Source organism: Dermacentor albipictus, chromosome 2 (assembly GCF_038994185.2).
Source record: "Dermacentor albipictus isolate Rhodes 1998 colony chromosome 2, USDA_Dalb.pri_finalv2, whole genome shotgun sequence".
NCBI lineage: Eukaryota > Metazoa > Arthropoda > Arachnida > Ixodida > Ixodidae > Dermacentor > Dermacentor albipictus.
This window is the reverse complement of record NC_091822.1, coordinates 68818956-68844969: the sequence shown is the minus strand read 5'-3', so window position 1 is coordinate 68844969 and position 26014 is coordinate 68818956. Positions and strand designations below refer to the sequence as shown.

The following is a 26014-nucleotide window of genomic DNA, read 5'->3' as shown; positions in this document are numbered from 1 at the left end:
CAATGTTGCCATGAAAAATACCACACGACATATTAAACGCCCACTGCTATAATGTCGTGTTTGTGCCAGCCAGTAGTGAGTGTTATCACTCCAATAGAGCGCGTTATGTAGAATACCTTATGCGTTTCTGAAGAAATTAGCCTCTTCGTCCAAACCAAAGCATGCGAGCGAGAAAGCTCGGTTCCTCTTCACATTTCATGAAGATCCAACTGGCAAAATCAAGTCTGTTTTTGAAATCTCCAATGAATGAATGAATGAATGTGTATTGTTTAGTGGCGCAAGGGCCAAGTATGGCCAAAGAGCGCCATGACTGATAATGTTGTGTTAAGTGCCGATTTGTGAGTTGCGATGGTGGGATGTGACATGGCTGTAAAGTGGCCTAAAATCAATCCGTATCATAAAAGCGTAAAATGATATATAATATAAAATTATGATAGTGATACATATAGATGTCTATGGATCTAGTACGCGTGATCAGTGATCGTGGAGCTAAAATGGAAAAATGTGGAAATACCACCTAAGCCTCCGGGAGGCCTTTGAGCCCAAAGGCTGGGAGGCAGGTGCTTTCTTTTAGTGCAGTTATCGCAGCAGAAACCTCAGTTAAAAGGCCGTGCTACGGATTTCCTGGTGATATGACATGAAAACTGTGTACATCTTTTAAAAATGCGAACAAGTATTGATATTTAAAGAGTGGTTCCATACCTATGATCATGAGAGGATGAAGGGGAATTTGTTGACGGTGTGGTAATGGAAAATGATTTTTCCTATTAGCGTCTAATTCAGTGCATTGCAGCAGGATGTGAAGCACAGTAAGTGGATCACCACATTTATCACACATGGGTGGATCGCCACCGGACAAGAGGTATGCGTGTGTGCTGTATGTGTGTCCTATCCTGAGTCTGCAAAGTGTTACTTCTGTGTGGCGGTTCTTTGATACCGGCGGCCAGTTGCCAAGATATGGCTTGATAACATGTAGTTTATTTCCTGTTTGTTCGTCCCACAAGCACTGCCAGAAAGCCCTTAGCTTTTTTCTTATTGATGGCTTGAGGTCCATTACAGGGACAGTCGTAGAAGTGTTGGAAGCGTTCGCGTTGACGGATGTGGCTAGCTCGTCAGCCAACACGTTTCCCTCTATCTCTCGGTGCCCCGGCACCCAGCATACGACGATATGCTGTTTGGACTGATAGGTTGTGCATAATGCTGAGTAAAGAGATAGAATTACGGGGTTTTTATATTTCCTGACAGTTTTAAAAGCATTTACAACACTCAAAGAGTCTGTGTATATAACTGCCTTTGGGATATTAGATTCATTAATGTGTTTAACGGCAGCCAATATCGCGTAGGCCTCTGCTGTGAAAATACTTGTGTTAGGGTGCAGAACACCGGCATCTGAAAAAGATGGACCGACCGCTGCGTAAGATACGCCAAAATTACACTTCGATGCGTCTGTAAAGAATTCAGGAGAGGAGTATTTGTGCTGTAATTCGAGGAAGTACGTTCGTATATGCGCGACAGGCGCGTGCTTTGTGACAGCTACGAAAGATGTATCACAGTCTATTTGTTGCCACTGCCACGGCGGGGGCCGTATAGCAGGGGACATAAGGTGGTATTCAAGCAGTGGAACCCTTGTTTCTTCAGCCATGTCTCTAACACGCATGGAGAAAGGCTGTGCCACTCTGGGCCGGTTGCGGAAAAGTTGGCAACTGGACAAATCGTTTACGGTGTAATACGCGGAATGCTGACTGTTTGCGTTCACTCTAAGAAAATACATGAAAGACGAATATGTTCTCTGCAGATGCAGTGACCACTCATCCGATTCAACGTACAGGCTTTCCACTGGGCTTGATCTAAAGGCGCCTGTGGACAGGCGAATTCCTAAGTGGTGAACAGGGTCAAGCATCTTTAGAGCAGTTGGAGTAGCCGACAGGTAAACTATGGCTCCATAGTCTAGTCGTGTGCGTATGAGGCTTTTGTACAAGTTCAAGAGGCATTTTCTATCACTGCCCCAGGTTGTGCGTGAGAGCACCTTTAAGATATTCATTGTTTTCATGCACTTGTCTTTAAGATATTTTATGTGCTGTACAAAGGTTAGTTTCGCGTCTAAAATTATGCCTAAAAATTTATGTTCCCTGTTTACGGGCAGACCCTCACCATGCAACACAATTTCAGGATCAGGGTGCAGGCCTCTTTTTCTAGAGAAAATGACACAGGTGCTTTTTTGTGGGTTCAGTCTGAACCCGTTCACATCAGCCCATTTGGAGACCCTGTTAAGACAAAGCTGGATCTGTCGCTCACAGATAGCAAGAGAACTTGATTGAAAACCTATCTGCACATCGTCAACATACGTTGAATAGAAGACGTTATGTGGTATGTGTAGACGAAGGGAATTCATTTTTACTATAAAGAGCGTGCAGCTGAGCACCCCGCCCTGCGGCACTCCAGTTTCCTGTACAAATTTCTGTGACAGAACAGTGCCCACTCGAACACGGAATGTCCGATTCGACAGATAACTTTCGATAACATTGAACATATTTCCGTGTACACCTAACTGTGAGAGGTCTCTCAAAATACCAAACCGCCACGTTGTATCATAGGCGTTCTCCATATCTAAGATTACTGATACGAAAAACTGCTTATGAACAAAAGCTTCACGGATACGTGCCTCGATACGTATGAGATGGTCAGTAGTGGATCGACCCTCCCGAAACCCGCACTGGTATGGGTCCAGCGATTTGCTTGATTCTAGGAAGTGCAGTAGGCGACAGTTAATCATTTTTTCGAATACTTTGCAGAGGCAACTTGTTAATGCTATATGCCTGTAACTCGATACCGAGGAAGGATCCTTTCCGCGTTTTAGGATTGGAATAACAATAGCTTCCTTCCAAACAGAGGGGATCTCGCCGGAAGACCAAATAACGTTGTATAGGTAAAAGAGGGTTTTCTGTGTTTCGGATGGTAGTTGTTTTAACATCTCATATATTACGCGCTCTGAACCTGGGGCGGATGTATTACAACAGTTTAGTGCTGCCTGCAGTTCTGCTATACAGAATGTACCGTTGTACGCAGCACTTTTAGCAGATTTTCTTTCTAATTTTTGCTGTTCTATTTGTGTTTTGTATTTTAGGAAGGTTTCGGAGTAGTGTTAAGAGCTCGATATGTATTCAAAATGTGCACCGAGAAAGTTGGCTTGGTCTTCAAGGCTTTCTCCGTGGCTATTTACTAGAGGTAAGGAATACGTTTGTTGCCCATTAACTTTCTTCACTCTATTCTATACTTTTGTCTCATCTGTGTACGAGTTGATGCTTGATATGAACTTCGTCCAACTCTCTCGTCTTGCTTGTCGGCGCGTTCTCCTTGCCTGGGATTTGACATGTTTAATGTTTTCCAGGTTTTCAGCAGATGGAGAATCACGAAATATCCGTGCTTGCCTGCATGCATCGTTCCACCAGGGAACACGCCGTTTGGAACCCATGTCGCTCGTTTGTGTAATACATTTACAGGCGGCATCCAGTATAAAAGCTGTAAAATATGCAACAGCATCATCTATGGTTATACCAGACATCTCAGTCCACGTCATGTAAGTAAGAGTTCGGTACCGTTCCCAATCGGCTGAGTCAATCTTCCACCGAGGGACCAGTGGGGGAAGTTTATCTTGTTTCGGCGCAGTTAGGATTATTGGGAAGTGGTCACTCCCATACGGGTTGTTAAGCACATTCCATTTAAAATAGGGTAAAAGCGTCGGCGATAAAATGCTAAGATCTATGGCAGAGTATGACTTGTTGGACAGGTTAAAATATGTGGGCTCCTTCGTGTTCAAGAGACATCTTCCAGAGGAAAAAAGCACCTGTTCAATGACGCGACCTCGCGCATCACAGCGTGAATCGCCCCACAAAGTATTGTGTGCATTAAAATCACCAAGAATAAAATAGGGGTCCGGAAGCTCATCTATTAATGACTGTAAGTCGCGTCTGTGAAGGTGATGATGTGGTGGTATATACAGAGAACAGATTGTAATGAGTTTATTTAAAAGTACGGCTTCGAACGGCCACGGCCTCAAGGGCCGTTTGGAGCTTTAGATGCTGACACGCTACACTTTTGTCAGCAATAATAGCTACACCGCCAGATGCTGCGACAGCATCCTCGCGGTCTTTGCGAAACGTAACGTGCTTTCGGAGACAGTTTGTGTGTGTAGATTTTAAGTGTGTCACCTGTAAACACCTGTAAACACAGCACTTTTGGATTGTGTTTATGGATGAGTTCTTGAACATCTTCAAGATTCCTAAGTAGACCTCTGACGTTTTATTGAATGATTTGTGTATCCATATTTTAAATTAAATTGGTGCTGTGTTTACGAAAACGGTAGGGATGTCTTAGATTACAAAGCCCTTTCGAGGTCCTGTAACCGGGGTTTTGCTCTTTTTGAAGCGTTCGAGTGAACCTCGCCGCTCCTTAGGCGCTTGGCGCCCCTGGAGGATAGGTGTAGTGTCCATTGCCTCTTGTGAGGCAATGGACACTACACCTATCCCTCTCGGGAAACTTCTCGCTCTTGCGAGCGAGAAGTGTCCCGAGGGGTCTTGTCCCGAGGGGCCTTGCGAGGGGTCTTGCGAGGGGTCCCGAGGGGTCTTGCCTTGGAGGGCAAGACCCCTGCGCCCACCAGCCCGGAGGTCGATGGGGCTCCCTGGGAGATTTGGCTGCGCCGGCCGTTGCCAGCCCTGGAAGGGACCTGGGAGGTTGAGGCAGCCTCGGCTGCGCCCACCTTCGGGGTCGACGGTCCCTTCTCCTCGGTTGACGGAGCAGCGCTAGCTGCAACCGCCGCGGGGCCAAATGGCGTAACTGCCGACTCACTGCGTGTGGGTCGGACAGCCGCCGGAGGCCGTTGTGACTCTGCCGCCTGACGCGCCACATCGGCAAAGGTTTTCTTTGGCAGGTATGCTACCCGCCTTCGTGCCTCTTTTAACGATACATTCTCTTTTACTTTTATAGTTACTATTTCTTTTTCCTTCTTCCAGGAGGGGCACGACCGCGAGTACGTGGCGTGGTCCCCGTCACAGTTTACACAGTGGAGAGAGTTATTACATGCCTCAGTGGCGTGTTCAAGGGCACTACATTTCGCACATGTTTGGCGGCCTCGGCAGCTCTGCGAGCTGTAGCCGAAACGCTGGCATTTGAAACATCTCAAGGGATTTGGCACGTACGGTCTTACACGAAGCTTGATGTACCCGGCCTCGATTGACTCGGGCAGGACACTTGAATTGCAGGTGAGTATTATGTGTTTGGTCGCAATTTCTTTACCGTCTCGCCTCATCTTCATTCTTTTGACGTTTATGACATTTTGTTCACTGAAGCCCTCCAACAGTTCAGCCTCAGGGAGCTCTAGCAAATCATCGTCGGAGACAACGCCGCGGGAGGTATTCATCGTGCGGTGCGGGGTTACTACTACTTGGGTCTCCCCAAATGATACTAGCTATGGCAGCTTCTCAAATTGCTTCTGGTCGCGGAGCTCCAAGACGAGGTCACCGCTAGCCATCCTCGACACCTTATATCCTGGGCCAAAAACTTCGGTAAGAGACTTAGAGACAAGGAAAGGGGAGATTGTTCGTACTTGTTTAGCTGGTTTTTCTGAGTGGATGACATGAAAACGTGGAAAATTGTGGGCTTGGCGTCCGAAAAACTGAAAGACCTCTTCGGTGCGCCCTCGTTTCTGAGGGCGATCAGGGAGTTTAGGAAAAGCGTTTTCCATAAGTACAATTGGGTTTTCGGCCGCGATGCCGACCACCCACCATGGAGCCCAACAGGGGGACGTGACAGGAGCTCCTGCTATAGAAACCCTGCCAACGCCAGCCGTACATCGCTGCTATAACCAAATACAGCATAACCAAGGCTGGCCAGCTACACAAGGTTAACCCTTGCCGCCGGGAAACTAGGAAGTGAGGAGAAGTGATGAGAAGACAGGAAAGATGAAAAAGACGAGAGAGAAAGACGAAGATTGGAGAGGAGGACAGGAAAAGGCGACTGCCGATTTCCTCCGGGTGGGTCAGTCCGGGGGTGCCGTCTATGTGAAGCAGAGGCCAAAGGGGTGTGTTGCCTCCGCCGGGGGGCCTTAAAGGTCCAAACACCCAGCATCGGCTCAACCCCCAGGATCCCCTTTTCCCCAGACACGGCTAAGCCGCGCACGGCTACACGCGGGAGGTTCCAACCCTCATGTGCTCGGGTCCGTGGTGTCGCAACACACCAAACGCCTGCTTGCGCAGACGCCCCTGCGGGGTGAAATCTCGATCTTCAAGTTTTGGCGAAGAGGTACATTGTACGGGTGCATATGACATTTTTTTTTCAAATATCCTCCGCACTGATGACCTTGAGTTTGCGGCCTCCGCACTGGCGTCGCGTACACTACCGCGAGGGTTAGCAGCAAATAATGGCAAAACATCCGTTTACGCCTCTTCAACTACCGTCGCAGCCTGGTGTAGCTTTCATGTAAAGCTACCCGTCTCGCAACGGACTTCGCACGTTCTAAGAAGTGTTGGCGGGATAGGGCGTCCTCCACAGTGCCACATCCGGAACAGCTTGGCTGCTTTTCTCTTGTCGCCATGTGCCGCCGCCAGAGCCCGGATCATTTTACCATTCTGATCATTCGTGAAGGGCATGGCTGTCTTCTTGAAGAGCAAGTCAGTGATGCGGTACCGTCGAGATATCCCGTTAATATCTACGCACTGACACGTCAAGCAAAAATGTTTTACGTAATCGACAACAACATATGCTGGCCGTACAGATACGCCAAAACACATTCGATGCATGCGCAAGGCTTGTTTCAATTGCTAGAGGCTACAAAAGGACCATGCGTTCTGGGTTCGCCCATCTTACACTTACGCGCCTATCTTACAAAATAACGCTCCCAAGTGCGTCGTCACCGCTTCGCGGTCTCGAATTCCTCCTGCAACCCCCCCCCCCCCCCCCTGCCCCCCTACGGCTCCGGTACGCTTATCAATGTGACAGCGGCGTGTTCTCATGATGTCGCAACCAACACATTGCGTGAAGCCCTTTATCGAGCTGCCGCCGCTAGTAGAGCCGTTTAATCGTGGCTATTGATTTGGGGGCGCTTATATCGCCTGTTTCGCGCGCTTTTGTTTTTTCTTGCAAAATCCAACGAGGCAAAGCTGAGCACGAGATGAATGCTTGATTCGGAGGTTGTTTGAGGTGCCCTACAACTTCATAACTGATATGTTTGCGATTCAAGGAATAATTGAAAGCTTCACTAATTAAAAGCAAAAAAGAATTACTACTTCATGATGAAAAAAATATTGGCCGTAAGTACACACGACGACGGCTACCATGCAGTCGGTACAGTTTATCTAGAGCTGTCGAGAGTTTTTTAAAAATCTTGGTCCAAGTCAACTGGGACACTTGGTATAGCGTGTGTTTCAGTGAACATTTTCAAAAATTCCTAAAGGTTGCCTGTGGCAGAAAGCACAGTTGTAGTTCATGAGGTGGTCTTCACGAAGCAGGGGATACTGCTCGAACAAAACATTGAAATTTACAATTGACTAATTCAGAAATACCCACTAATTAACTTTTTAAATATTTACCTTTTGGCTTATAGTGCAATTCACAAACTCTAGCCGCACAGCTGGCAAGGCGGGTCCACGTTGAACGAATTCTCAGGATGACACCACTTTTGATAGATTATTACTCGAACTTTGCAGAGAAATGCATTGGCGTTCCAGCTACTTTTGTCCTTGAGTGCGTAAAAGGACGTTTTGTTATGAAAGTAACTGGAACGCCACTGGAGTTCTCTGTAATGTTCGGAAATTATTATAACTGGTGTCATCCTGAGAATTCATTTTAAGTTGATCTGCCTGGCCATTTCCACGATTAGAATTTACAAAATGCAAAAGGATCGACAGTTAGGCGAGATGGTACTGCTTGGCCTTCTGTCTTCGTCGTCTTGTGCTGCCCCTACAAGGTGTTACAAAATGCAATATTGGACAAAAGGTGATTGCTTAAAGAATTACTAATCAATTTTTTTTAATTATTTCATTATGCATTAATTTCGTTTGTACATGTGCGCCTCTTCGAGTAGACCAGCTCATGAACCAGAATTGTGCTATCTGACACTGGCAGCCTTTAATAGAATCTGAAAGTGTTCGCTGAAAGACCCGGTATACATCTATAGTCATATCATAAGTAAACAAACAATCACACCAAAGACATCGCATGGGAAATTATCAGTAGTTCGTTACTGAATTGAAATAAATCAATTCTAAGTAAATGGAAATTAAATTGGACAAATATACAAATGTCCGCAGCTGGAACACGAACCCAGGTCTTGGCATTACGCGTGCGGTGCTCTTACAAACTGATCTATCGCGGCGCCGTTTTCACATCCACAATACATGTCCCGTCACAGGCTTCGCACACTTCACACAAATGCACTTTTTACGCTTTGACGCACCTAAGGCTAACGCACTGTTATTCAAAATGGAGCAGTGCAATATACGCCATACCTCGGTCGGAATTATGATGCCTCCGCCATTGCACCCTCTCGTATTCACCTGGAATATGGAGGCAACTCGCAGGCGGTACAGCAGCGGCACCAACGCCATTGTCGCGAATATCGCCGCAAGCGGTATGCCAGTCGAAGGCAAGATGGCGTGAAATCCGTAGGCGTAATAGTGCGCCACGAAGCCCACCACGTTCCCGGCTGTGGCCACGGACGCGACCACGGACACGGCGAGGGCGAACGCGGGGAGGGTGCGGCCGCCGAGGAAGGCCTCCTGCTCGGCGGCGGCGGCGCTGCTGTTGCTGGACGACTCCTGAATTGAGCGAGAATGTACGGCACAGCGACAATAGTGTGAACACCACTGAACGGTCGATCCATTGCCGGAATTAGCTGCTAATTTGCAGTTTAAATGCAGGGACCATATATGTCACCGCAATAACTGCGGCAAAGCCGTAAGGCTAGCCAGTGGGCCAATATTAGTAATCATAATTTAATAGCTGTCAGCTTGCCTCGTAACAGCCGACAGGCACACATAGCGTTGCGCCACGCAGAAACACAAGTGCAGGAATATGGCATCAATCGCAGAATGGCACTTGGCGGACTTCGAAAGATCGCACGGGTTTGCAACGACCGACTGCGCGTCTGCATGCATGTCCTCGCACAATATTTAGCTTCCGCTGTGAGCGCGTTTTCGCACTGTGCCGTGAGCTTTAGGCCTCAGCATATGAGCATATGACAGTACACAAGCAACCATTGTTGCGTGGACGCTATCAGCACTGTTCAAAAATAATTTCGTTATGGAGACTTCGATGCCTACGGCGACTGTCATGTGCCATCGCGACGATTCAATCCTTTTATATCTTCTAAATTCTACGAGATTTCAATACTATTTCTCAAGCTGCGTCGCACTGTATGTTTATCGGTCTTCTCTGCGTGCGATTTCCCTCTGCTCCTTTTTCGTAATCCAGTGCATTAATTCATAACACAAACATGATCATGTGCCATGCCTTTTTAATGTGTGTCTTACCGCTCCCTTTCTGTTCCAGTAAACTTGCCAGTATCTAGCATCAACAAGTTCATAGGCGAAACAGTCATCACATTAGCCGGGGAGCGGACGCGGGTGAGTGTCTCTGTGCGCGTCTTCTGCTACTCTCCGAACATGGCAGTCCAGGCGCCGTAGCAGAAATCTTCCTCGCGTCTATGCTGGCTGCATACCCGAGTTGTAGCCGATTGCTGCCTGCCGGTTCTAAGTTTCGCGAGCCAAGCATCACGCAGCTCCTTGTCCTGTGGTTACGTGAATAAGGCTGACACCGGGCTCCGTTTCGTACGTCCGGCACTGCGGCATTGAGCAGTAGCCTACCATGTGGAACGCCTCCAAAGGCAGCCACTAGCTATTATAGTACTTTCAAATGTTGTCAAGCAGACGCCCATAGTCCGCCCAAGATTTGAAAAATTATAGAACGATCAGCTTACTGTCCGTTACCTACAAAGTATATACTAAGGTAATCGCAAATAGAATCAGGAACACCTTATACTTGTGTCAACCAAAAGACCAGGCAGCATTTGGTAAAGGATGCTCAACAATAGGCAATATTTTACAGTATCAATCAGGTGATAGAGAAATGTGTGGAATATAACAAACCCTTATATATAGCTTTTATTGATTACGAGAAAGCGTTTGATTCAGGTGCAACTTCAGCAGTCATGGAGGCATTACGGAATCAGGGTGTAGACGAGCCGTATGTAAAAATACTGAAAGATATCTATAGCGGCTCCACAGCCACCATAGTCCTCCATAAGGAAAGCAACAAAATCCCAATAAAGAAAGGCGTCAGGCCGGGAGATACGATCTCTCCAATGCTATTCACAGCGTGCTTACAGGAGGTATGCGGAGACCTGGATTGGGAAGAACTGGGAATAAGAGTTAATGCAGAATACCCTAGTAACCTGCGATTCGCTAATGATATTGCCTTGCTTAGCAACTCTGGGGACAAATTGCAATGCATGCTCACTGACTTGAAGAGGCAAAGCAGAAGGGTGGTTCTAAAAATTAATCTTCAGAAACCTAAAGTAATGTTTAACAGTCTCGGAAGAGAACAGCAGTTTACGACAGGTAGCGAGGTACTGGAAGTGGTAAGGGAATACATTTACTCAGGGCAGGTAGTGAACGCGGATCCGGATCATGAGAGCGAAATAATCAGAAGAATAAGAATGGGCTGGGGTGCATTTGGCAGGCAACATCAGATCATGCACAGCAGCTTGCCATTAACCCTCAGAAGAAAAGTGTATAACAGCTGTGTCTTACCAGTACTCACCTGCTGGGCAGAAACCAGAAGGCTTACGAAAAGGGTTCTACTTCAATTGAGGACGACCCAACGGGCTATGGAAAGAATGATGGGTGTAGGTTAAGAGATAAGAAAAGAGCAGATTGGTGAGGGAACAAACGCGAGTGAATGACATCTTAGTGGAAATAAAGAAAAAGAAATGGACATGGGCAGGACGTGTAATGAGGAGGGAAGATAACTGATGGTCATTGATGGTTACGGCCTGGATTCCAAGAGAAGGGAAGCATAAAAGGGGGCGGCGGAAGGTTAGGTGGGCGGATTAGATTAAGAAGTTTGCAGAGACAACATGGTCACAATGAGCACACGACAGGGTAGTTGGAGAAGTATGGGAGAAGCCTTTTCCGTGCAGTGGGCGTACCCAGGTTGATGATGATGATGATGAGACCTCACCCCCCCCCCCCCCCAAGGCGATAAAGCCTCATCACCTAATCAGAACCGCCACGCAGGTGGCACTTTAAACTTTCGTGTGCAGCTCGCTTTGGCGCTTCCGAATCAGCCGACGCGGCCGCTGTGTCCACGTGATCCCTCATGCCATGTCACACCGACGGTGGCGCCAGCTTTTCCAGTGGTGGAGCTTGCCCCCAAGTGAAAAATCGAAGAGGCCAAGAGTAGAATCCCGCTTCCCCTCCCTCCCTTCCACCCCGTTTTCTCGCACCAGAAGAAGAAGCCCTTCCTCCCCGCTTTCTTCCCTTTCACGCTAGCGAGCTTGAGCCCAGCCTGAGAAACTCGGCCGCTCCGGTGGCAGAGGTAATTGGCGCCATCTATAAGGAGAGCGGGAAAGCAAATACGCTGCCCTTGTACGATCTCCTGGATTGGCGCGCGCCGATCCAGGAAGCAGTGCCCTTTCGCCCCTCCTCTCAACTCCTCTCCCCTTGCCCTCCCTCGCAACTTCCTCAACTTTGACTGTCTCCGCGCGCGCCCACCAGCCCGGCGCCAGCTGAACCTACTGGATGATGTTTCATGTTACGTTATCTGCTGTTATCGGGAAGCGTTTCGAACTGGTATCGGAAACTGGTGTCGGAAAGTGGCATCGAAGACCAGTTTCGTGGTCTCCTATAGCTCTGTGCTTGCGCTCCGCGATGTTTCACCCGTTTCACGGCTCGTACCGCTCGTGCATCATGCAGTGGTGCACGAATACCTCAAAAACAAGTTCCGCATGCCCAAAGACAACAGGTGAGCGCGCAGACCCAAGGACATCAGAAATGGCATGTACTACACGAACACGGCCCTGTCCAGGTGTGTGCTCCATGAGTCTCCGGACGTCGTTGCGCCTTGACTGGAGGCACCTTGACTTGACGTTCCTCTTACCGGTAGAGAAAGCTGACAAATAGATTTTCCTCATCATTGTCACCTGGTCTATGACTTGTGTTTTTCTGTGCCAAGTCTCATGCGGCAACTTCATTAACTTTCCCAGCTCTCCATTCAGCCGTGAGTGCTTTTTCTGTGTGTCATGTTCTGCAAACATAATAACAGCTGAACAATTACTGTTCGTGTTTTTGTATTATCTCAGTAATAGCCGATGGGAAAACCGCGCAAACAACCTTCATGAGTACGTATGATACGCTTTTTTCTTCTGGAAAGCAGGAGCATTGCAAGTGTTCTGAATGCAGATTCTTGCAGTTCTTGTCTATGACACAAACGAGTGCCCAGTAGGTACGACTTAGTGCCTTAGTTGACGTAATTTTAATGCTAAGCATTGCATTCGGCGTGAAGAAAAGTCGTGTTGGTGGCATATTTCACCTGGTCTTTGATTGAGGAATAGCCTTTCTGCGAATGTTTTTTATTTGCTGCAGCAAAAGCTGACTACCTTCTGCAAGCTTCCCCCTTGCCACCTTTACTCAAGTTGTGGTCAAGTGGAAAATAATGTGATAATGTGCATATATGTTTTTAGTGCAATGTTATTTTTGTTCTGCCATGCCTTCTTCATATTGTTCAGTAGTAATGAACATGCCATGTAGTTCACATACTTTTGTGCAGGTTCATAAGTAAGCTGTTGTTTTTTTCGTATGGCTGTAATCTTAGGATTTGGTTATATCTTTTAGGTATTTTGCGTGTTATTTTTCTTGCCATTAATAGTGAATTTTCCTTTTCTTTTGTTGTCATGACTATGGCATACACGTGGTCCAGTTTTGTGCAATATCTCAGTGAGTATATCAGAAACCTTCAGTGCGCATATTAGAAGCGCTTCTACACTTTGGTCTTTAGGGCATTATATAAAAATCTTTTATATGTGTGTACATGAGAAGGCCTTCGCGATTTCACGACTTTTTCTTGTCCGTTCACTGTCTTTGAACTTTCGTGTTGTTTAGTTGTCATGTACATGACATGACTTTTTCACACTTGTTTATTTTCTGAGCGTGTATCATACCAAGTTATGCAAAAATGTTTGTTTTCGGAAACGGAAAAGAATAAAACGAGGCCAGAGATCTGTTGTGTTGGAAGTAGAATTTATGTACGTTCTGGCATATTTGCTGGCATACTCAAAGTATGGACAAGGCTGCGAGCGCGCTAACGAATAAAGAAAACACTGCGCACCACTCGCCAGTTCACAAACAATGTCTGTGGTAGCGCGCATGTGCGATAAAGAAAAAAAGAATACGCGCCGTGGACAGGAAAAAAGAAAGCAAAAGTAAAGGCGCGCGGGGCATGAGGAAGGGTGGTGAGAGAACGGAGCCGGTCGGTAAAATAAAAAAAAATATAAAAAAACGCTAGGGAGAGGAGGCACCGCGCGGCTGCTGTTCCTGTTGCCATGACAACGTAAACAATCGTGTGCGCCGCCATTTTGCTAAAGCATCGCCGTCCTGTTAGGGCCCTAACTGAAGGGCACCTTGACGCTAGCGTCGAAAGAGCGTCTGCTTCAAAACAGCGAATGGCAGCCATGTGGAGATGCATCCCTGGGATTGAGCCGCCGGTCGTCGGCTTCCCTAGCAAGATTCCACTCGCAATCACGATTTCACTCGCACATACAGCGTAGGGCAGGCGGCGATGGTGTTATGGCCCTTGAACTTTATACCGAAAATCACGTCGACGATGACGGCATAAATGTGCCAGGGGTGTCCATAAAATGCTATCGCAATAAAATTTTACTGCTTTTGCTTTGGAGCTTTTGAACAGTGCGGCGCAAAGTTCTCAGTGATGACGTCCTTTAAGAAGCGGCTGCAGCGATAAAATAGCTTACCAATATCGTCCGCAAACAACGTCAGCAGAGAAGTCATGGGGCAGCAGCAGCAGTTGTTAAAAATGTGCTTACGTCATACAGTAAACAGTGCTTAAATTATTAGTCCCTGTCAGTCATACAAGCAATGCAGACACCAGGCGCTCGGTGTGCTCTGGAAGGTTTGATTAACCCTGAGACAAAGCATTGGGGCACTTGCGCATTCAATATGTATGTAGCCATGTTATCTGGCAGCACCACAAGCCCATATATTGCGCACCGATCAGTAAGAACATATACAACGAAAGCTTCATGGTTTACCTCAGTTATTGCAATGAAACATAGCTAAAGTCAATGACATATTCTTCGCTGCGAAAAATACCCGATTAAAGAGCACTAAATTTCTAGCCTATTCAAACCTTTATTTGGAAAGGTTTAACGACACGAATACAATGAAGTTTATCTCGAGGCATACAGTGGCATAAACAGATGCACGAAACAACACTCAGATCTACAATAAGAACCCAAGACTATGAATTACGCCAAGTCTTTCAATTGCATACACTTCGGACACTCACATCATACATTAACATCATACTTTAACATCACATTAAAATATTACGTTGCAAATTAACATTTGCAGACTCATGTACTCTCCACTATAATCTTCATTATTTTCGTGCGAAAGCCCGCGGTTTGGTCTATGCCCTTCACAAAAAGAAGTGACGGTGTTAGATTCACTGAAACCATCCTTAGCATACTAGCCGTAAAATATTGCATTCATTACCATGTTATCTTTCTGCCTTAAAACATTATGCCCAAGTTATTTGATGTCCTTCAGTAAAACGTGTTTCGTGAATATATGATAACCAGTACAATCAACGACGACACACACCTTAGTTGTGCCGAGCGTCCGTAGTATATATCGCCAGTTTTCCTTTTAGTGTGCTGAAGCAGAGTTAGGGAATAAATTATCGACAGGGCTTACACGAAAACGGCTAAAACATAACAATCTGCCATAAAAAGTAATCTTACTTCATTCATTCTTCCATCACTCAATAAACGAAGGCGCCATAAATTTTCTCTTTCTCAAACAATATTTTTTCCTGTCTTCACACGTTGACTATACTTATATAGAAGCATATATTCCTTGGACCATTTTTACAAGTACCCAACTTATGAGGTTGTATAGTAGCAACAACCACACCATGTGTAACCCTTCGTGGAATAAAGAACTGTTATAATCCACAAGATGAAGGGAGCTTCCCTGGCGGTAAAATTGCCATCCACCTGACAGAATCAGTCGGTTCATAATAACCCCCTTTTTAATCTCCTTTAAAAGCGAACCTCAGAGAAACGCCTACATCCTCGTTCAGAAACACGGTGCCACTGGCTTTCCGGAGCAGACTATCTAAGCTAAACGCTAAGGTAGCTGATTGTAGAACGAGGCTGTATTAACCGACAGATCGAGGCACTGCGGGATTGGAAGACTCGCTGCTGTTGATTTATTGAATAACGGGTTTTCATGGCACGAGGGCCCTTTCTGGCCAAAGAGCGCAAGACTTGCCGTGGTAACTTAGTGGTTGCGGGGTGGCGCAGCAAAACACATGGTCGGGGGTTTGATCCCTGCTGGAATGGGCGCGTTATGACGGGGCCGTAAGGCAAAAAACACTCGTGCGCTAAGATGTAGGTTCATTTTGAGGAGCACCACGAGGTAAAATGTAATGCGGTGTCCCCCACTGTATACCGCGTGCGTCATAATCAGATAGGGGCTTTGGCATCTAAAGATCCAGTAATTAATTTTATTGACACACTGGCACAGTTGCAGGACATTAAACGTGAGAACGTTTTACAGTTGAAAGAAAATAAATAATGGAAATGCGTTAATGGGAAATCCATGCGAGATATTTAGTCGATTTTGCAAGGTCCGTACGTAGAACGTCTTGTTGACGGGCTCAGCCGCTTTCACAACTTATACGCCTTGACTGGCCCCCTCATCATGGTCTCCTTCAATATGTGTTCTGGGTGGTTCTGCGAAACAGGCAAGGCGAACACTGCCTTAAAGAGAGCAGACGAGCTGCAACTCGCAAACTGAAACACACCTGACATCTCCGGCGCGCGAAGGAGAAGTAGAGGCCGATCAGGTATCCCGCGACTGTGAGTACGCCGAAGACGACTGTGTCTGCGACGTCCAGGCTGGCTGGTGCAGACATGACTCCTGTGACATATACAAAAAATGAATTTTGAGCTCTGAGTACATTTGCTTGAGCTCCTATGACGGTAGAAAAGATTAATTCATATATTATGTTCATCAGATCACACTCGATGGCTACGCGGGCTAAGTGCTCCTTAGACTGCTTTACAGAGGTGCAGGTAGCCATCCCAAGGCAGATACAGCATCCAAGCAAGAAGCAATTGCAAACAGAAGGTGACACAGTAAGGCAAATACACCGTGAATAGATTCAGCATCAGCACAAAAAATGAAATAAAGCAAGAGCTACACGATACCAAAGTTCAGAAACATAGATATACAAGGTGTCCCACGTAAGTTGAGCCGATACCTTAAAGATGAAAGGCGCGTCAGAAGCCAAGTGAACTGAACACATGCTATTCGCACTGGCAGATACGCAGATATACGATATACAGGTACGCAGAAACCGCCTATAGAGTTGTTCCCCGTAAGATACATATCCCGTAGTTCTTTTTACCGGGTCGCAAAGAAAGCCCATGAAATATGAAAAATAAAATCCACGCAACGGAGCGCTTGCGCAGGGTTATTGTGCTGCTTTTAGGGGGGGGGGGGGAGGTGTTCGATGAACAAGATCGGCTGCATCGCGACTGGCGACGGAGAAGCTGCAGGGCGTTACGATGTTTGTAGGCAGCTGGTCCGGCGGCTTCCGCCGGATGCCGACGCAAATGCATGCTGCTGACCTTGTTCACCGAACGCACGCTTGAGAGTAGCACGATACCACTTGCCCAACCCTTCGTCACGTGGATTTTTTTTTTCACATTTCGTGGGCTTTCTTTGCTACGCCGAACAAAGGACTACGTGAGTCGTATTTTATAGGAAACAGCACGATCGGTTGTTTGTGAAGGTGCTCTACAAACCTGCGTATAATTGGGGTCCTGAGCGAATATATAAAGTTGGTTAAGTAAACCTGGTTATTGGAGCGAGTTATAGGGAAAACGAAAAAATTGTCTGAGGTACTTTCGGCAATAGCAAGCGTTCAGTTTGATGGGCTTCCGACGTGCCTTTCATTTTCAAAATCTTGACTTAGATTACGTGGGGCACCCTATATAAGTGACTTACATCAAAATAAGGGAAAACACGGTGAATGCAGGAGATGGAAATTCAAGACGATGAGCAAAACCAGAACAAGGTGAAAGCAGGAGCCTGCTTTCACCTTGTTCTCGTTTCGCTCATACATCAAAATACAACCACAGCATTTTCAGGAAACGTGTTCGCAATTGAGGTTTCGACGTGCACTCTTTTTATATTTCTTTAGGACTGAAGGATTCTATGGAGTTTCAGTTCTGGCTAAATGTAGCTAATAGAATTTCAAATCGCCTTGTGCTGAACGGACACTAATTGCCGGCGTTTAATAGAATTGAACCGAAGCAGGCTTCTCTCTTTTTTATTTGTACATTAGACATAAAACTATTATTTTTCGCCAGCCCGCCAAGGCATTGGAGCAATTATTGTTGGGCACCTTCAGGTCAGCGTAGTTTGTTTTTACCTCCAAACATGTAGTTTTTACTAAAAGTAGAAGTTGAAACAAACCTGCAATATGCACATCGTTTCATATATTTCTCTTGGCGCGCTGTGTTCGCATTTTAAGAATAATTATCCCTGTAGCGAGCAAATAAAAACCGCAAATGCCGGTTTTAATTTTGAAGGTGCCATGAACGCGAAACACAGAGATTATTTTATTTATAGTTTTTTTGTGTTTGCGATAATGGACTAAGCTGCTATTATTTTTATCACACTCGGTAAGCTTATGCTAAGATACGAATAGCGCGAGCAAAATGGCCTTTGTTTTTTCTTCTTCACTATGCTCAATTAAAATTTATTTATAGCAAGAAGGAAGAGGTCAGGAAACCAACCAAAAACAATTTAAAAGCGTATTTGTATTGTTTTGGTCGATACCTTCCTTTTTACAATATATCATTTCGACGAGATGGCTTCCATCATAATGTCGACTTGCTAGCATAAGTGACGCCGCTCATCTCCCACCTAGCTCAAGAAAACGAGATGCACAAGGTGAGCAGACATGAATTAAAGAAGGGGATGCATCTGGCTCACCAGGTTAGTGAATGGCACTCGTAGCGTGACTATAATACAGGTAGAGCTGACGTTTTGATTCGTCGCGTAGTGCTGTGTCCTGTCGTTTCTCGTAGGCTAAATGTGTTGTGGTCATATGTGCTTGCATGATTTCTTACAACCGCATCCAGTCAATTGATTTTCAAACCAGTTCCAATTTTGTTCGGTTGTAATTTTGTTGTCCTTGTACGTCTGTCTATGGGCTTAGTGGTTGTGGCGCTCTAGAGACCACTAACCAGCTTTGTTTTGTCGTGCAGATCGTCACTGAAGCTAGAATCGTGGTGGAATTCTTCCTCGTCCCGTAGGGGGATTTCACAGGCGATGTTTGACTGTGCACTACCGTTCACAAATGCCTAATGCCACTGATGTGCACGCCGCCTTTGCCGTCTGCACGGATCTGGAACGACCAACTGCACCAGCCTTGCTTCTCCTGATCCTAGGGTTGACTTGGCAGGTCCCATGGATGGCAGCATTCTTTCTGGTCACCCCTGCTTCTTTGCTCCATGGACTCGGTGGTTATATCACTGTGGAGGCCAGTGATCCGCATTGTTTCGTCAAGAAGGTTGTTACCTCCCTCAGATATATAGTAAAAAATTGACATGCAATTTTCCTTGGCAAATAAAGCAAAGTTCCTGGTCCTGTAATTAAAATAAGTTCTTCCGCATAGGCTTGTGAGGCACAGTTAGGCAGATGCCCAACGAGTTAGTGGTCTTAAAAGCATGGTACTAAGCCTATGCAGTCAAAGCGCTCTGCTGTGTATATGTAGGCTGAATAAGTTGAAATAGAAGCAAGTTTACTACATGGAGGCAGACATACTTGGTGTTGCGTGGAAGCTCTGCTCTGCTGGCAGCATGCGTCAAATCAGTGCGAATGTAAATTTTGCTGCGTGCACTGTCCCGCTTTGGTGGAAATAAATATTACGTACCCAATCAACTGAGCGAAGCAGATAGGATTCGCGAACTGCCTGTATTTGGTTCATAAATGATCCTTCTTGGAAAGCGATTTCTTAAAACAATTTGACAGAACGGCGATCGAACATCGTTAGCACAAGAGATCGAAGCAATGCAAGCGCTTGCCCCTCTTCCGCAGGTAATTAGTCGGAAAAAGCACTGTGTCCAACAACACCGCAATATGTGTATTGCTAGAGTGACTGTGGCTGCGCTGTGGTTCCACTTGTAGCTATGACAGTGTGGACCAAGATTCAGTATTTCTTCTCTCTGATACGAACTCATTCTGAAAGTTCGAATCAACTACAGACGGCCTAAAAGCAAGGGGAAAACGAATTTTGCATATACGTAACAAAAGTCGTGGCGTTCCTCCAAATCCGGTGGCATCGAGCTTATAACCTCGAGTTAATAACCTAATTATAATATAAATATAACCTAATAACCTAATTATATTATATAATTATAACCAAATTATAACCTAATCGAGTTCATATTCTATCCGTGGCAAGAGCTTCTCGGTGACACGAATGGTTGCCTATCACCTGTTTGAAGACTATCATTTGTTTCTTCACCTTGCGGAAATTGTTCAATTTAGCGTCAGGGACATCAGACAATTCGCACATTTGAGGGCGGTGGCAACACAGGTCTCTGCAGCAGGTGCTTTAGCGCAGCGTAAGCAATCACTCGAGGTCACTTACACCTCTCTCGCGTGCGGTAGCTGCATCCACATGTTTCATTAAAATGGTCTTGGAATGAAAAGGACGTACAGAAAGTCCAATGTGGCTCATCTTGATGTGGGAAGAGCGTTACCCTTGAGTAATACTCTCCCATAACCGATGTTCTAGTAAGATACATGAATGATGATGGCACCCCGTGTGGCTGGCTGCTATAGGCTCGACCATAAGCGATTACTGGCTTCGAAAACACGGCTTTAACTTTCATAAAGGGCTTATTTATTAGTACATTCATGTGCTGAATATATTACGCATGTGGCCATAGAGCATGACTCGTGTTTCTTCTTTTTCCCTCTTGCGAGTATATGGTAGTGAAGTGTCGCCTTTGGTTCGCGAGCTATAGTAATATTCTTAGTGTAGATTATTTTCCCCCTATCAGTCTAATAAAGGGGTCGGAAGCCGGTCTAGCAACTTTCGTCCATTTAGTTCTATGTACTTGTTAGACCATTGAAAAGTATTAGGAATATTGGAATGTGAGATATCCGTTTTTACCTATCTGAACCATACCTTAGGTCTTCCTTCATGCATTTGCTGTAGACACTACACCGGGTCTTCCAGGGAACACTTTTAAAATATTTTAAACGGTCTGCTGCAGATAGCGCAATTCTTGTATCTGAGCTAGTTTACTCGAACAGACGGAGATTACTTGCATAAAAATTTTAAATGCGTTGTTGAATAATTAACAGAAAATCACTAGACAATCTTTCAACTAATTGTGTCACATATTGGATGCCACAAATTATATTAGAATAAATAATAATAAATTACAAAAAAGCCGGGAAGTTGGTAAGACGGATAAACATGGAAAGAATTATCAAGTTGGTATTATTTTGAAGGCATTATTTCCTGAATCTTGCGAAGAAACGCAATGGCATTCCATTTACGTTCTTAACAAAACGTGCTTTTAATAAAGAGAAAATGAGACATCCACCCAAACGTAGCTAAGTGCTACAAACGAAACCCATACGGGTCCCTCGGAAGAAAAGAAGAAAAGCCAGGAACCCCCGCCTTTCCTACCGGGACCACCCTTTCCTGGAATAGCGGTGGTCCCGGGTTCGAGTCCCAGACTAGGGCGAATTTTTCCTCAACGGCGAAGCTTTTCTTTTGAGGGATCCGTATGGGTTTCCTTTGTAGCATTTAGCTACGTTTGGGTGGATGTCTCATTTTCCCTGTAATAATTATTCCTCTCCACCTGGCGTGTTTCTGCCGAACCAGTACGTCAAAACGTGCTTTTATTCCTTGAAGCATATAAGTAACTGGAACGCCAATGCATTTATCTGCAAGGTTCACTTTTACCGCAACTTTGATGACGCATATCTCACAAATAATGTCCTCTGCACAATTATTCTCCAACTAATAGGCCTTGCAGTCTCACCTGCTAGAACATTTACATTGCAATATCAATATGTGGCATGAAGTAATTAATTGAAGTCTTCATTGGTGAATTTTGGTTATTTAGCCGATAATGAATTTCAGTATTTTTGTGCATGTACGCCTCTTTGAACAGACCAGCTCATTGTCTAGAATCATGTTCTCTGCCCCAGGCAATTTGTTTTTAAATTGAATCTGTTCGCTGAAACACCCTGCATAGAAGCTTTTGGAAGATACAGCAACCTTAGGGCTGTGAAAGAGAGGTGGCTTATATAGTCTGCCTATTCATAAGTTATGCTTATTATTATGGTCATTATTATCATCCTTCTCCGATGAAGAAATTCGGCCTAAACCTGCTCGACTAAACATTGCAATACAATGAATTACTCATTGTTGGAAAAGTTCGTTGATGCCGTACAAAAATATGCCATGTGCTTGCATTCCAAAACAAAGGAGAAAGTGGAACCAAGTAAAAAGTTGAAATATTTCTCTGTGTCAGATTCTACCTCGGTCCTCGCAGATTGGCTATTTGACATATTTCATTACTGCATCTATAACGAAGCAACCAACAGAGAATTGGCTCGCCGGTTCATCGACGATTGAATGAGCCTTTGCTTGTGGAATAAATGACACACCTTCTCCCTAGCATTGGGAATTTCTGGCTTCTGGGAGTACAAACAAGGGCTCCCTGGAGAATCGCTCTAAGCCTTGGACCTAAGAATTCTGAGTACACTTACCTCGTCAGTGGGTGAATGCTGCCTGGGTAGGATGGAATGACGACCGATTCACGTTTCCCTTCTATGTGCTTGCAAAACACATGTGTGCCATCTGCAGAGAGCACTTGTGTAGCGAGCCTTGCTGCTGGTAGTAAGTCACAGGCTTTAGAAACAGCTGCTCAGAGCGTGCCAATGCTGCACACTCGGAAAGAACGGCTGAAGCCAGCTACATAGACGACAATTTTGATCTACCAGCACATTGGCAGCCTTACTTAAATGACGCTGCGAGACAGAGTTTCAGACGCGCCCGTGCTTCCATACACTAGTTGCGCCGTCATGCTGTTTGCGGACTGCTTCAGAATTCATGCTAGCCATTGCAAGCACAACAGAAAGCATTGCCTGGCAAGCAACTAGACAGGGAGATGTTGAAAACAATAAACTTGATGCAATGTACAAAAACTGCACAATTCTCTAGCTCCCCAAATCATTGCATGAATTACAATTCAGTTGAAAAAAAAAGGCAGCCCTGCCCGCCACACGATGCACAGTCACAGCGTAAGCTAGAGGGGCGCCTTCCATAGGAGCTCCACTTTTGGCAGCACGCACTAAAGGGTTCGTATCTTGCGAGCAGGTGCCATAACCTGTACCGAAGAGTAAACACTGGTATCGGGACTAGGCGGCGCGCATGTCAGATCCCTTGACCCTTGGTAGAATATCACGCTGTTATTGTTGATGATGATGATGATTATCATCATTTATTTGCATCCCCTTTGGAATGAGGCGATGCAAAATAGTCACCTACCCTGTTTGAGTTGAGCTGGCCTAGCTACATGCAACCTGCAACTGCTACATGCAGCTGTTATATGCCGGGACACTTCGTGGAATACAACGCAACTGCAATGCCGTTACGTGCCGCGCGTGTCAAGTTTCGAAAAGTGGCACGATATGATGCTAATGATGGTGATCATTTATTGGCATCGTTTTTGAGACGGGACAGTGACAAAGAGTCGCCTGGCCTGCTTTATTTATTCAGGTACGCTATACGTGTTTGTCATTCAAGCATTTTTGTATACTTCTCCGTAATGTTCTTTTTCTGCTTCAAACCTTCTCTATGTACATTTTACCGCTACCTATGAGCTGCTTCATGGCGTGTGACCTGGTCTACTAATATGCAACTGCAACGCAGAGTGTGCGCATATCGACGGCTATGCGCCGCGCATCTCACATCACGTGACACGGTACGATGTTAATGAGGACGATGATGAGCTACTGGCATCGCCTGTGAAAAGGGGCGGTGAAAAATGGTCATCAATCAGGCTTAATTTATTTAGGTGTACTGTACAGGTTTTTAGTTCTAACATATTTATATTCACCTTAGTCTCTTTTTCTTCCTCAAAACTTCCCTATCTAGCTTGTGCCGCTACCTATATACTTCTACGTTGCTTGCTACCTGGTGCAATAATATGCAACTGCAATGCAAGGTGTCCATACATCGACACTACGCGGCGCGCTACTCACATCGCATAACAAGCGGTACGGCACGATGTTAATGACTATGATCAATGATTCGTTCTAGCATTTTTGTACGCTTCCCATTAATATTGCTTTTCTTCCTCAAACCATCTGTATATACCTTGTACCGCTACCCGTGAACTGCTACATGGCTTGGCACCTGGTGTAAAAATATGCCACGATAATGAGAAGTGCACATGCATCAACGCTACGCGGTGCGCATATCACATCGCGTGACAGTGGCACGATACGATGTTAATGATTTATCGGCATCCCGTTTGAAACGGGGCAATGACATATGGTCACCTAGCCAACTTGATTTACAAAGGTAGGCTTTATATGTTTTTTGTTCTAGCATATTTGTCGCAATCACCAAAATCCGTTTGTCGCAGATAATTCAAGTGTATTATCAGGCGTATGAAATTTACGAGAAGGGCTTTGACTGAGACTACTGACATTGCTTTCGTAATCTTTCTAGTCAGACCCCCCCACCCCCCCAAAGAAAAACAAGCTAATAATCATATAAAGTGGACAAATGACTAGCATCTGCTTTAGTATTCATCCACCGGATTTACATTCCCAGACGGCATTGCTCTTTAAAAAGATTTCCCTTCGTAAGCCTATATACAACTAGTTTGCTTACACATAGCTTCCATACGTAACCGGGGAACGTAATGCATGAGGACATATTAGCACTGTTCACTTTATAACATAACAAAGGTTCAAGAATTTATTCGCAGTAATTTCCGAAGCGCGCTGCCAAAACGTGCTTCCTTAGGTGTTGCGAAAATTGTCGCGCAAAAGGAAGTAGGTGATGAAAATGTTTTCAGTACCACGCAAAGATTAATCAAAAATAACGTAGCGACCACAGTTGTGACCACAGTTTACCAGAAGTTCACATACAGATTTTCATCACGTCAAAAAAGGTCATAATTTACCTCTATTGCTTTCTTCTACATGTGTACTTATATTTGTTTTCGCGTGGTTCCGTTTGTGTTCCCGTAGATCACGAGCGTGTATTCGCAACTGCTGTATTGAAAGAATTGCAACTGTCGTGGCAAGAGGGAAGCCAATTGCTTTTCCAAGCAAAGTTTACAAACCATGTCTAACCAATCGCAGACGCGTTTGCTGTAGGTTAAAGGAAGCATTGTATAAGCGCTGTCCAAGCATATTGTAGCCGAGCTCCACCACTGGAAAAGCTGGCGCTATCGTCGGCGTGACGTGGCATGAGGGATCACGTGGACACAGCGGCTGCCAATTCTTCCATGAGGGTTGACAGCTTGCGTAGTGCAATAATTTAAAGGAAAATGTGCACGTATTCTTGCCACATCTTCAATCCATTCAGCTGCATACGTTTTGTTAGCTTTCATCCAGTAATCCTTCCATTTTTCTATACCTTGCTTGTATAATAAATTCTTCAGAAATTATTTTGTCATTGGCACTGTTGTTTGTATGCCGAAATAAATGAATGAATGAAAGCCGATCAGTAGCAATTTTCAAAAAAAAAAGATACATGCTTATCTAATGGCGCTTCAAACATGACATTTTTTTTCACTTTCTCTTCCGTGTAAGACTTCCTTATATTGTATACTTTCGTCCAGAACTGCATTGTGCCTCAAAATTCAGCCATGAAAATTTCTTGTCGATAAGCTGTTCATATCAATATTATGTTCTAGTTCACTTATTAAAACCACGGCTTAGTTCTTTTTTTTTCTCTTCTGCATTTATGTATTACATGATGTATTAGTGTTACATTATGTTTCATTATGTAGTGTTATATTTATGTATTATGTATGACAGGCTGAGTGTACTGCACTAATTGCTTTTCTTTTCTTTTTTTTTCCTTTTTTACTACATTGCTGTATTATCTAGTGACTCGTTGAGTGTTGTGCAATGTTGTGGTCTGGGCGGGGATTGCGCATTGTCAGGCATTCAGTTGCCTTTTCGTCACCCCTTCCCGCTGTACCACTGGATATGTATGCTGAACTGATGATGAAATAAACCATTCATTCATTCATTCATTCATTCATTCATTCATTCATTCATTCATTCATTCATTCATTCATTCATTCATTCATATTCTCATATTTCCAGTTAATCGGCCATTTCATTCGCTATATTTCGTCTATGTCCCTTTATATCTGGTAAAGTAATTTCATGCATACAGATAGTTTTCAATCTCGTTTTTTATTTTATTTATCAATAGATTTGTATTATGGGGATTCCATAGACCTCGTAAGGTAGACAGAGTACCAGTTAAAGTATGGGAATGGTTTCGCTCTGTTCTGTTTCATATATAAGTTACTGCTTCTAGTATAGCCGTGGTCCCTGCTTCCAAGTTACTCGTGTATTACTGCTGTCACTCCCTTGGGTGGCCCGTCGGGGAGAGCAGTATCAGTGCCGGGACATAAAGATTG

General features: G+C 45.1%; 1 protein-coding gene across 3 annotated transcripts in view; it reads right to left on the bottom strand.

The window, feature by feature from the left end:
* The window catches only part of LOC135903244 (sodium/iodide cotransporter-like), an 85749-nt gene extending 63553 nt beyond the window's left edge, over nucleotides 1-22196 (bottom strand). For 2 of the 3 annotated variants that reach the window (XM_065433662.1, XM_070533665.1), the window contains exons 1-3: nucleotides 22107-22196; nucleotides 16099-16214; nucleotides 8550-8810 (exon numbers count right to left, since the gene is read on the bottom strand). In XM_065433662.1, coding sequence (XP_065289734.1) covers nucleotides 8550-8810; nucleotides 16099-16209 — 372 coding nt within the window. In that variant the 5' untranslated portion in view covers nucleotides 16210-16214; nucleotides 22107-22196. Of the gene's footprint in view, nucleotides 1-8549; nucleotides 8811-16098; nucleotides 16215-16557; nucleotides 16693-22106 lie in introns of those variants that run through there. The other variant, XM_070533664.1, reaches the window with a different exon arrangement.
* Between the last annotated feature and the right edge of the window lie 3818 nt (nucleotides 22197-26014).